The following is a 13168-nucleotide window of genomic DNA, read 5'->3' on the forward strand; positions in this document are numbered from 1 at the left end:
ATGTGGAAAAATTAGAAGTCTTCTATATTACTTGTGGCAATGTAAAATGGTGTAGCCAATGTGGAAAACAGCATGGCAGTTCCTTAAAAAGTTAAACATAGAATTACCATATGACCCAGCGATTTCACTCCTAGATATATACTCAAAAGAACTGTAAGCAGAAACTCAAACAATTCATTGCAGCATTACTGGCAATAGCCAAAAGTTGAAAACAGCCCAAGTGTCCACCAACAGAAAAATTTTTTAAATGTAGTATATACATACAATGGATTATTACTGAGCCATAAAAAGGAAGCTCTGATACATGCTACAACATGGATGAACCCTGAAATCATTATGTTAAGTGAAAGAAGCCAGACACAAAGGACAAATATTGTATGATTCTACTTATACGAAATATCTTGAATAGACAAATTTATAGAGACACAAAGTAGATTAAAAGTTGCCGGGGGGCTGGACAGAGAGAAGTATGGGGCACTATTGCTTAATGGTTACAAAGTTTCTGTTTGAAGTGATGGAAAAGTTTTATAAATAGATAATGGTGATGGTTGCACAACTTTGGGTTTGACCTAAGAAGTTTTATTAATGGACTAGAGTTGACATTTCAAGGAACACTCATGAAAGACTGCATGACACAAAGAAATGATTTTGATCTTGAAAGGGAGAAAAAATTGATCTGCAGGAACAAATCCCCTTTGTTAAAGTGAAGACCACTTGAGCAGGACTTGAACGGGGCCTGAGTTTCTGGGACCAACAAGGTCCCAGGTGGTGCTGATTCTGCTGATCTTCCAACTCCGGTGTGAGTAGCAGGGGACACAATAGTTAGGATGCACTATTCACAGTGATCCTATTCCCTCTTACAGCGAATTTGATCAATTGATCCAAAACTGAAGATGTTAACGAGCAATAATCAATAACTCTATTACCCCCCTCAAGTAGCATAACTGTGATTTTACTTGGGTTACCAAAACAAATGCCTTACTCCAAAGAAGACAGTCTGAGAGAGATATTTAGCAACAAAGAGATCAGTATGGGATGAGGCTTGTCATAGCTTGTGCTGGGGGCCAGGGAGGGGAACCATCTTTCCTAATCCCTATGAAGTATTCTAAATATATTTTTTACTTCCATTTATACTTGAGTTATGGCAAGGTTTTTCTTTCTCATAAGAATAAGGCAAAAAATAAAGGAAGAGAGTGAGAAAGAAAGGAAAAGAGGGAGGGAGAGAGGGTAGACGGGAGAGAGGAGACAAGGAAGGAAGGGAGGGAGGGGAGGATAGGGATATGAGAGATTAGATGTCTACATAATTCTTCTTCCCAGTCAAATTCTCATCCAATTCACTTTGGAATATCTTCGGTGATAAACCAATTAGATGAGGTTAACTAGTGTTAACTCTTTCTGCAGTTTATAGAACACATTCATTCGCTGGTGATCACATCTAAGAATGTGTTCTTGTTAATTAGAACACCTTAGCAGATTACTGGGCTAAAACAGAGGAAAGGTTGTGCTGGCACATGTCAGGATAACTCTTAAAAGTGAAAAATGATTCTATCATTCAACCCGAAAAACTTGCAGGCATATTCCCATATTTAGGTAACTTCTATCCTTAGAATGAGTCTATTGGCCTCAGGCATTTTATCCCTGTAGTTTAAAAAGGTGTCCCTAAAGTTAGGCAGTTTCTGCCTCTTACAAACTCTGTGACCTTGGGAAAATGAATGAATTTCCTTTATGCCTCAGTTTCCTCATCCGTAAAATGGGGGCCATGGAAGCATGTAATTACTGAAGAATGAAATAAGGCACTCATTGGCATGCAGCGAGGTTTTAATATATGTGGGCTCTTATTATACGCATGTGCTAATCCCTTATCAAAAAAAAGTTACTTTTTTTCTTCCCAAGGTTTTATACCCAAATGCAAATGAACCTTAAGGCAATGCCCAAGATTGAAGCGATCAGATGTGAAGGATTAAATTATCCCAGAAATGTACAAGCCAATGGGAAATACCATGGTTGGCAGGTCAGAGGATATTATGCAATGAATCCAGTGCAGCAAAGGGGTTTAAAGTTTAGGTTTTTGGAATCAGAATGATGAGACATTGAGTCTCAGCTTCTCTAATTACTGTGGCATGACTTTAAGCAAGTCACTTAACCTCTCTAACCCCCAGTTTCCTCATCTGAAAATATTTATTGGAGCAGTAAAACAATTCCTCTTTTGTGAGGATTAAACTAGGTAATTTTTTTAATGTGCTTAGTACAGTGTGTCAATATGTGGTGGCTTAAAAAATATTTTGAATTCTAGCAATACACTCACACTGTCATTTACTGGGAACGTTAGAAACAGATATATGATGGTAGGACCCAGCCTTCTAATTGGTTTCAAGCCAGGTGGGGAGTCCAGACAATCAGATAATGTACAGTACGAGACAAACTACATTTGGATTTTCAAATTCTTCCTGTTAAGGTGACATTTCTCTCTTTCCTGTTTCTTTCCCCACATCATTCATTTTCTACCTTGCATATAAAAATTCATGAAAGTTTTCCATCCTGAATTGGACCATCTCAAAGGAAATATTTTCTTGTGAAGAGAGGAAAAAAAAAGCAAAGATACATAATTTCTCATGACGTGCCTCTACTTTGTCTAATTTATTTCTTATTAGCAGAAGAATATATTTGTTATAGAATAAAATTCTATGACCAAGAAGGAGACTCTTTTTGGTTTTCGTTTTGCTTTGTTTTGTTTGTTTTGAGTACCCGAAACAGAAAAACAAAATCAAGTAGAGTAGGAAGTGACCATGGAGAGGAAGTCAAGTTGGCAGATGCTGAATAACAGGGGCATGAACTAAAAGATGGAATATTTCAAAGATGCAGGCTGAAAATGCTCTGGTAATATGGTGGTGCCTGTGATTCCACGCCTGCAAACACTTCGTACAAAATAAACACGTTTTCATTAAAAACGGGAAAGTTAGTTGTGTTAAAAAGGAAAACAGCTCATACATCTCTTTTACCAAAACTCCTTGCTCCTTCTTTTACCAAAAGTCCTTGCCTGGGGGAGTACATTAGCTGTTGAGTCCTTTTCCTTTCCTCATTTTGAGAACTCAACGTGGACTTGTAGAAGTAAAAACATGGCGCTCAAGCGTGGCCACAGCTGTGTTTTACTACCAGCCTTTGAGGGAGGCCTCAAGTCCAACTCCTCCTCATTCAGATCCTACTGGCTTGTTGGGTACTGAGCCAACTGGGGTGTACCTTGCACCAGGTTGCTGAGCCTTTGTCAAGCGAAAAGAGACAAATTTCCACAGGGGAAAGCAGTGAGTGAATAGACAGTTCATGGCAGTATGAGCCATTCCTTATCTCAGAAAGCATTATGGGGAAACTACATGAGGGCAATAAACATATTGCTCAGCATAACATGAAACCGGAAGTCATCAGGAAGTGATTTATCTGTTGTCAAAGGGCAAAGAGTCTGTGGCCATACCCCTTGAACACGCCTGACTATACCTGATCTCTGAAGCTAAGCAGAGTCAGGCCTGGTTAGTGCTTGGATGAGAGACAAAGGGCAAGAGGAAAGAGAGTTAGTCCCTCCGTCTCTGGAGGAAAAAGTAGGCTCTTTGTTTATAGTACATTTAGGATTAATAAATCTTTCTTTACAGTATATTTACTGAGGCGACAATCTGGACATTAAGTGACACTGCTGTGTTTGGTTCTTAAAATGAGCTAATTTTCTTTGATTTTGTATTTCTGTGCATCATTTTTCATTGGGGGGGTCACAGGATATAAAGAAGGAATAGGGTAAATTCAGAGGTATCAAGAGAATCAAACTAGATCCACTGATTTAAAGGGTATCACATGAAAGGAGGTGGATATTCCTGCCCCATCCACAGTTCAAAACGCAGCTCCATTTGAACTCATAAACGTGGGCTATTTCATCACCATGGGCGCCTACTGTTGACATCTACAATGTTGATGAGCCTAAGGTCAAAGAAAGCCACCCACCCAAAAGGCAATTTTGATAGCAACTATTGACAATGAATTCCGTTTAATAGTCTTCAGCTTATATTTTCCAAATCCAAAACTCTTCAGGGTAAGTTACTGCATAACTGTCATTATTGGAAATGCTAGTGGGAATGCTATCACTGTTAACCTCTCTGGGTAAAACTTTTTTTTTTTTTTGCAATCTCACCATCATTTTAATTTTGTTTACATCTCTAGTCATTTGCACAGATGTTGATGGAGCTGTATTTTTGCTTCAATGTCTATTGCAACATTCTTATTGCGTTCTGCAGGTCCTCCAGTAAACGTTACTTGCAATATTTTTATCAACAGTTTTGGATCAGTCACAGAAACCACCATGGTAAGTGCTACAACGCCACTGGCAAGAGAAAAACGTGACTTGATTATGCCATGAACACAACCTGTCAAATTTTCTATTTATTGTTCAACTTGCAGGGCCTCCTGTAAATGTTACCTGCAACATATTTATCAACAGCTTTGGGTCAATAGCAGAAACTACAATGGTGAGTGGGACTGAGCACTGAAGCCATCGTGTGAAGGAATGGGATATGCGATCAAAGAGTACTGTTGTATATTTGTAGGACATTTACTGAGTGCCAATTTCCAAGTTCATTCACCTCTAGAAAACAATTAGTTATTTATTTAAAATTCAATAATCTTTTATCCATCATGCCAGAGAAATTTTGGAAACACATGATGTTCCGTTAGATTTAGGTAGAATTATCAGTATTAAGCATGGTTTACAGTTAAGGATATTTAAATATTTGCATCTCCAATGTTTCAGAAATACAAATTTCAAAGTTTGGGAGATATTTTTCATATAATAGGAAGTTTTAACATAATCAAGCCTCAGACATGCTACATTTAAGACAAGGGTCCCCAACCACCCCCCACCCCCCCCACCCCACCCCCCACCCCCGGGGCCTCACATTGTTACCGGTCCGAGGCCTGTTAGGAACCGGTCCGCACTGCAGGAGGTGAGTGGCGGGCTAGCGAGCGAAGCTTCATCTGCCGCTCCCCATCGCCCGCATTACCACCTGAACCACCCAACCATCCCCCTCCCCCCCGCCCCGCCCCCACTCCATAGAAAAATTGTCTTCCTCGAAACTGGTCCCTGGCGCCAAAAAGGTTGGGGACCGCTGATTTAAGATATAGGCCAAGGAGCTGACCTTACAATGAACACACACACACACACACACACACACACACACACACACACACACAATTTGGTGGCAATAGAAAGTTGTTCCAAGTCCAAAGCAATTACATCACATGCATGGCTTTTCCAAAAAAAAAAAAACCATAAACATAAAAAACTAATAAAAAACCATCACACTCTAAGTGCAGACATGTTTCACATACATGAAAAAGATCTCAGATACTGTAAAATCCACCAAGATTCCTTATCAATGTCAAGATGGTGTTGTTGCCTGTGACACAGCCTATTAGATAAGTAGGCTTACAGTGCTAGGCTATTGTGTGGAGATTACATTTTGGGTAAAACATTTTCTTGGCCCCCATACAATTTAAGTCCTAAGTCAATTGGCTGGTTCAAATTTTCAGTACTATGTGAAGTATACAGTCATATTATTGAATGAGATCGAAATAAACTATAGTTGAGCGTGACTATACTACTATGGTGGCTGATGTCCTAGAAACACTCAAGAAGTGAAATAATGAGCATAATGCCATTGAGAAGTAAAAAATAGTGTTCCCCTGTGTTTATGAATTCTCTCTTTTAGGCTACCAGGATTGTATTTAACAAATTACTGTACTTTTTGGTGTCCTTAATGTTATAAAAGAATAATTTACCTCTTATCACTCCTTTCCACTGGCAAGTCGGACATAATGCAACTCCACTACCCGTTTTAATATTATTCTGACACAGCATTGTCCAGAAATGAGACTTTTGGGGCTTTGACAGTATGTAGTGCATTAAGAATTTTACCCAACCAGGATGGTTTTGATAGGGTTATTAAATGACTCATAAGAAAAGCTGAACATGGAAAGAAGACTCCAACTCTGTACTTGGCATTCAGTTTCTGTCTCTCCCCTCCTGGTTTTATCCTGGTAACAGAGGGGCAAATCTTCCAGCCGCCCAAATCACTATCACCAGCTTTACACGATGGCATTCAATGACAATATTTGCACGACCTAACGCTGATTGCATTAATTAGACCCTTAAGTTGCTTTGATTAAATCTCCTTATTGCATTTTACCCTCAATCAAAAATGTAAATGTGCACCTTTTCAGTGTTCATTAATGCAAGAAAAAGCTAAATATTTAAGGAGATGAAAATGGAAACGATGGATATCCTTGTTTTCCTGCGTCTTTAAGAGCTACTGAAGGTGTTTAATAAATGGGCTGCTTAGGTGCTTCTTGGCCACTTATTAAGGTGTCCTTTGTCATGTTTCCTACGCAAAAATTTGGAAATCATTGTCCAAGTGTAATATCAACGGCCTGTCTATTCTGCTGTTTGAGACGTCCTGAATCGCATGACCAGAAGAATGATGTGTATTGTGCTTCTTTTATTTTATTTCTTGGCTTCTGATGTAATGACAAACTGAATTTGGCTTTTAAAAATATCTTTTATTTTCTTCAATTATGGCTTTTGTGTGAAACTAAAAAAAAATATTTTTTGAAACTCTACCATGCTTAAATCAACGAATAAATCATGTCATGTAGGGTAGGGACTGGCAAACATTTTTCTCTAAAAAGCCAGACGGTAAAGACTTAAGACTTTGAGGACCAGACAGTCTCTGTCACAACTACTTAATTCTGCCCTTTTGGCATAAAAGAAGCCATAAACAATAGTAAGCAAATGGGTGTGGCTATACTCCAAAAAAAACTACTTATAAACACAGGCTATGGCCAAATTTGGCCCACAGGCCATAGGTTGCCAACTCCGGGATCTAAGGCATCACTATTTAAAATGGACATTATTCAGGGGCTCATAAGAACATGAGAATTGCTCCACCTTGAAAAGGTCTTACTTTCCCAGACCCCTTAGGCCCTGCCTGGGGACCTACCTGATGTACCCACGGAGTGTCATCACAGCCTGAGCTTCCCTTACCAAAACCCTGAGATTCTACCATCCACGAACATTCTCACAAAATGTGACTCAAAAAAATTAAACAGAAACAGATTCTTCCTTGAACTGTCTTTAGTTGGAGTCAAGACATCAGACCTTTAGGTTTTATGCACAGTAATATATGTAGTCATTGAGGACGTTGATTAGTGCTATGGGGGGGGGGATAATAGTTTTGCTTTCTCTATGTTTTCTGGAATGATTTTTGTCCAAGAATGTCTCAGAGTTCTGAGTTTCTGAGCATGTTGATTTCCCTCTCTTCCCTCATGTCCCACTCTTATCCCACAACCCTTGATAGCATTATTGAAGGATTTAGTTTGGATGTTTGTTTCTAAATAAGAGGCAATAATTATCTGTTTTAAGAATGTGATATGACTTTCTTTTGGTTCTATCCAGTCTGCCCTCTTATGTTTGATGAAATCCCACTAAACTACTGTTGGTACTAACTGCCCACAAAGATTAGGCTCACTTACAGACACAGTATTGCCTCTTACTCCTTTGGTATGTTAGTGTTTAAAGACTGTGCTCACAGGACAATATATTTGTGTTATTCTAAGGAATATTTTTATGGATCATTATGATCATGCACATTATTTCAAAATATGTACTTCTGTTCATTAAGAGTCACAGGGATCTGGTGACGTTCATTACTAGCTGACCCTGTGTTAAAAGTATTCAGTGGAACAATTTTTTTTTTTCTTATGATTCCAAAAGACTCAGAAGACCAGTAAGGGATGTATGATGAGACAGGTTATCTTTCGGTTTTGGAACATCAGTTTACCATTTCCTTTTCTTTCTTTCCCCTTTTCCTTTAGCTAGTGATGGCAAGTGAATTTACAGGATGAGGAGTGTATTTGCAACCGCCTCCTTCCTACTATAAAGGCATAGTTTGGGAATATCGATAATGTCAGTAAAGGTCAAGAGTATTTGCATGCCATCTGCATACAGCTGTCCCCAAGGTTGGGCCATCAGACAATGGAGAAGAGATAGTCTCCTCAAAGCTTCCAAATGACTGCCTGGAAGGATGTGGGTGAATAGAGTGTGATTTGGACCTATGGGTGCTGGAACACTCCCCATGCTACAGCAGCAGACTCAGACCCTTTCCTCATTTAATATTGAGAGACTGCAATAGGGGGAAGGGGGTAGAAAGAGCTGAAGGTGTACAAAACGTGTCCACTTGGAGAGCATCTCCAGAATATGATTCCAGCTCCCCAAACTCTTCCCCAAATTCCACATGCTCTGCTGGTTACCGCTACAGGGTGAAGAGTTGTTTTATCTCCGATCTGAAATCACTTTCCTAAAGAACTGGATAAGGTGTAGACAGTCCCTTAGGAGAATGCAGGCTACGCTGTAACTGCTGGAATGACATTACAGACCTTTCATTCTATAGGTGCATAAGCAACTCATAAGGAGATGCTAACTTACCAGGAATAGCAGGTAGCTACATTCCTTATTTCTGACTTTTTAAGGGAGAACCAAGAATCTATCTAACATTTTGTTAATCTGAGATATAAGGTGTCCTTGGTCTCTAAATTAACAATGCAATGTTAAAACCTGGATTCATCATAAAGCAACTGCCCCCCCTCCCATAATTTCAAATTCAAAGCTAACTTCCCATATTCAAAGCTAGCACAGACTCAAGATGATGAAAACTTCACTGCAGTGTAGCTAGAAGTTAAAACTGAAGTGCCATATAGGTCTGTGGGAAATCCACAAAGCATATCTTTGTCTATAATAACTTTATAACATAACTGGATTGAAAAATATATACCTATAAAAATAAAAAGAGCAGTAAAGTTTAATAACAATATTTATGAGACAGAGTGGCAATCTCTATGTACAAATGTTACACTAAATATAATAGTAACAAAATAATTCAATTTAAGGAAACAATCTTTGTGGCAATGGGCATAGAATTAGAAGGTACCAAGAAAAGTAAAACTTTAGAAATTCTAAATTTGATATGAAATAATAGTATGGAATATAGGTACTTGTATTAACTGTGCTAAGAATATAATAAAGATTCTATGACTTACACATAGCTTTTGAAAAAATAAAAGATATGTGTATGTATTTACACACATACACATGTGCACACATACACATATATATATACACACACATATATATAATATATATACATACACACATACTTTTTAATTTGAATTTTTCTATTACCTAATCTAGTACCCAGAGAGTCAATCATAGGAAAACAAATTTTAATACAAGGAAATACGTCATTTATTTGAAGTAGAATCTGTCTCTGGAGAGAGAAGGCAGTATAAAAGAAAATTCAGTCTACACTTAAGCATGTCTCTTAATATTTACTTCTTTAATATTTCATTAAACCTAGAAGCAAAAATAAAGACAAAGAAAGGCTACAGAGCAATATAACTATCTCCTGTGGTTTGGAATGTCTTGAGAGAATAAACCTATCTGTAAATAAACAGAGGTGATGCACAGATAAATCATGCATCAAATTTGTACCCTACATTGACAATGACAGTGAACTGAAAGAATTACAGAGGCACAGCCCCGGAAAACCTTTTCTTTGGCTATCTACTTCTCTATATCCTTGGGCGTCCTTTTCTATTCTTAAAGGTTTTAAGGGTTGCCATTTATTTTGGAATAATGTACAGCATCATGAAAAAAATTATGGAAAATTTTAATTCCTATACATTATAAAGAACAAACACTCCCAAAATATCTAATAAAAGTCTTGTTTCATATAATTCCTGTCATTGTGGAGTAAAATGTATTTTCTCCTCTAACTTTTCCACTTATTCTTGCTTATGAATAGGCTAATTAATTTATTTTAAATTAACTGTTAGATATTTAATGGTTCTATTGTGATAAGATAGATTCAGTGCTCTTTTTAAAGTTCTGATATTGGGAGAACCTATTTTATTATTTTAAATAGATAAAATTCAAAATAGAAAAGCAGGAAACACTGGAGAAGAATACTTGTGGGAAAGACTTTTTAAAAAGATGTATTAATACATTAGCTGGGAAATTTTATATTGAGATTTTTTTTTTTTAAAAAGGTCAATGTTTTCATATTGTATGTCACCAATGTAATATTCTCTAGAGTCTCTCAAAATGCATCTTTAAATCATTCTCAGGTTCAAAGGAGGACTGCAATGATGTTGTCCTGGTGATTCTGCCGCCCAGCGCTTGCTATCTGGCGTCTCATGGCCTCTCCCATTCTATGTTTCCTTCCTGGGTGGGGGGCCTCAATGGCCTAAGAAATTTAACCCATTCACCTCTGTTATTTCCAGCTGTCATTACTTCTTGTACTTAGAGTTTTTCTACCTCCAGAATTGGCTAAGAGATGACGTCCTCTTCTTTCCTACTGAAACAAGCTCATAGACCCCCACACACAAAATTTTATGAAGGATAATTGGTTCCCACCCTAAGGGAAATAAAAGGGGTAGATGTCACACAGTGAAGACACTGCATTTTTTTCCTTCAGGAAACCTTAAGAAAATCTCACAGTTGATCTATCCAGTGCCTATTTATACGCAAATTGGATTATTATATTTTCAATAGCCCCTGTTTTGATTTTCTACAAATCACACATTCCCACTCTTTACTCACACAAAACTCCGAAGGTTCCAGTCACTCCTGTTGCCAATGAAACACTGAACTGATAATCTCTTTCCAGTTACTACCCTCTGGTCTCTTTGGACAATCCCCAAAATGCAAAATATGTGATGGGGAGAACTTTGAGGTTCTGCCATCCTCTTGGCTCACTCATGGAAGGAGGGGGCAGCCAGTGAGCAAACAGAATGGGATGGAAGCCTGGCTGGCCTCACAACAGCACCCTCTTAGGTCTGGGAATTTGCTGTGCAAGCCTGGTATAATCCCAAATAAAAGTCAGCTGATAAAATTTTCCAAGTCAGAAAGTCCTTATGTTGTACAACAAGGAAACGTACAGTTATTTCTTTTAATATTTCAGCTTTTCCTAATAAGCTGGGTTCTGATGACTGATTTTCAGAAGTTAGTAACTACTTGATTATTAGCATTCTTTAAACCCACAGTGGGCACTCTTCCTAAGAACTGCCACTTCCAAAATACTCTACCAGCCTGATCATCAGGATGGCTGTATTTGGGGGGGAAGTCATGGGAATTTGGAGAGTTTAGTAATAAGCAGAAGGAACTGGATTTGAAGCTCTCTTCCATACACCCTGATCTTTATAACTTACTTACAGATTTTCTTTTGGCTCTAAAGGGATTAACCAAAACCGACCAACCCGAGGTGGTCTCCATTGTACCTTATAGAGTAACCAACCATCTGAGTTTTGCCTAGGACTGAGTGGGTTCCCTGAAAATTTCATTTTTACCTGAGGCTAAAATGGGAAAGTTCTCAGGCAAACCAAGGACATGTTGGTCACTGTTAGAGAAAAGTAAACAATGACTCAAAATCCAGGTGCCCAAACAAAGATGTGGAAACAAAGCAAATGAAGGTGAAAAAGGTAAAGGAAAGAGAGTAAAATGGGATGAGTATATATCACCCTAAATGACCACAGTGGCAGATGTGGACCACTGTTAGCTCTGAACCATAGTCCTGCTTGACTAGAGAATACTGTTGAAGCCTTTATTGGGTCTGCTCTGTCAAGCGAAGCAACAGTTTCCATGAACCTAAAGACCTTTGAGTAGAAATCCTCTGAAGAGAAGTTACTGTCCCAAGCTGATTCATTAGCACAGAAGAAAATTCCCATGCCAAGTGGGAATGACAGGGTGTACCTGAGGCTCCCACAAGGAGGAACACCTTTATCAAAAGGTGCTCAGATTAGGAAAACATGAAAAAGATTTCTGTTTTGGGAATGACAGGGTGTACCTGAGGCTCCCACAGGCAGGAACACCTTTATCAAAAGGTGCTCAGATTAGGAAAACATGAAAAAGATTTCTGTTTTGAAATCTCCAGTTGACTACTGTAGATACAACCCATTCAGAGAAATGATAAAATATTTAAGAATTTCAAAAGTAAGTAGCTGTAAGGGAATTATCTTGTCAACATGAACCATCTTAATATTTATGTTAATGAATTTAAAAAATATTGGCCCATCACGTCAGAGTTTTTGATAAGATTTCTACTACCAAAATTACAGAGTGGGTTTTCTTCTGCCCAGAGCATCTGAGCAGATTGAAAATAGAGATCATGTCATTTCTGATTTGGAAAATGAATAGGTTTTATTTGACAATCTGCTATCACAGACTGACTCCTGTACTTATCATTACCTTTTTCTACAGCAAAATCAGATTGAGTTAGTATTATTTCCTCCCAGAACGATTAAGTGAAACAAAAATTCAACCAGCTCAACTTGTTCCATTAGTGTTCTGCTTTGGTCAAGTCTTCTTTCCTTCTCGTCTCTGTTCCCACTCCTAATAGAATTGAGTGGTTTATTTTGACCAAGATATACACAGCTGGGTTTACTCAGATACCAACACTGCATGCATCGAATCAGGCAGAAGAGTGAGGGGAAAATATGCCAGAGTGGGCAAGAAGTAATGCTTACGCATGGCGTTTCTGTAGGACTACCGAGTGAATATTTTTCTGAGACAACAGTGGAATGATTCACGGCTGGCTTATAGCGAGTACCCTGATGATTCTCTGGACTTGGACCCATCGATGCTGGACTCCATTTGGAAACCAGATTTGTTCTTTGCCAATGAGAAGGGGGCCAACTTCCATGATGTCACCACCGACAACAAGTTGCTTCGCATTTCAAAAAATGGCAAAGTGCTGTACAGTATCAGGTAAGTTTCCTTCGGCTGCCCCCTGTCCCTTCTCCATTTTTCTCCTGACCTAGAGCTGCATGATTCTGCAGGGCAAGATGTATATAAATATTATCCTTTGTGGTCTCTTGTTTATTATTTAAACTTACAGTTGGTGAGAGTGCCAGTGGTTCCCGTGGTCTCAGAAGTGTAATTCTCCATAACCAAAATATATTTGGTAGGATGGTGGGTAGGTGATGGTATCATATAAATATCTGCACAAATATGTTTTTATTTATTTGTTTATTTTATTTATTTATTTTTGGCTGCGTTGGGTCTTTGGTGCTGTGCACAGGCTTT

The 13168-nt window shown here is 38.4% G+C and overlaps 1 protein-coding gene across 2 annotated transcripts in view; it reads left to right on the plus strand.

Annotated features, from left to right (window-relative positions):
• The window catches only part of GLRA2 (glycine receptor alpha 2), a gene marked incomplete at both ends in the record, with an annotated part of 196246 nt that overhangs the window by 38662 nt on the left and 144416 nt on the right, over positions 1-13168 (plus strand). Inside the window, 2 exons of one of the 2 annotated variants that reach the window (XM_082864461.1) lie at positions 4438-4505; positions 12627-12850. In XM_082864461.1, the coding sequence (XP_082720587.1) occupies positions 4438-4505; positions 12627-12850 (292 nt within the window). Of the gene's footprint in view, positions 1-4274; positions 4343-4437; positions 4506-12626; positions 12851-13168 lie in introns of both variants that reach the window. The other variant, XM_082864460.1, reaches the window with a different exon arrangement.

This window comes from Leucopleurus acutus (genome assembly GCF_964270905.1).
Source record: "Leucopleurus acutus genome assembly, chromosome: X".
Taxonomy (NCBI): domain Eukaryota; kingdom Metazoa; phylum Chordata; class Mammalia; order Artiodactyla; family Delphinidae; genus Leucopleurus; species Leucopleurus acutus.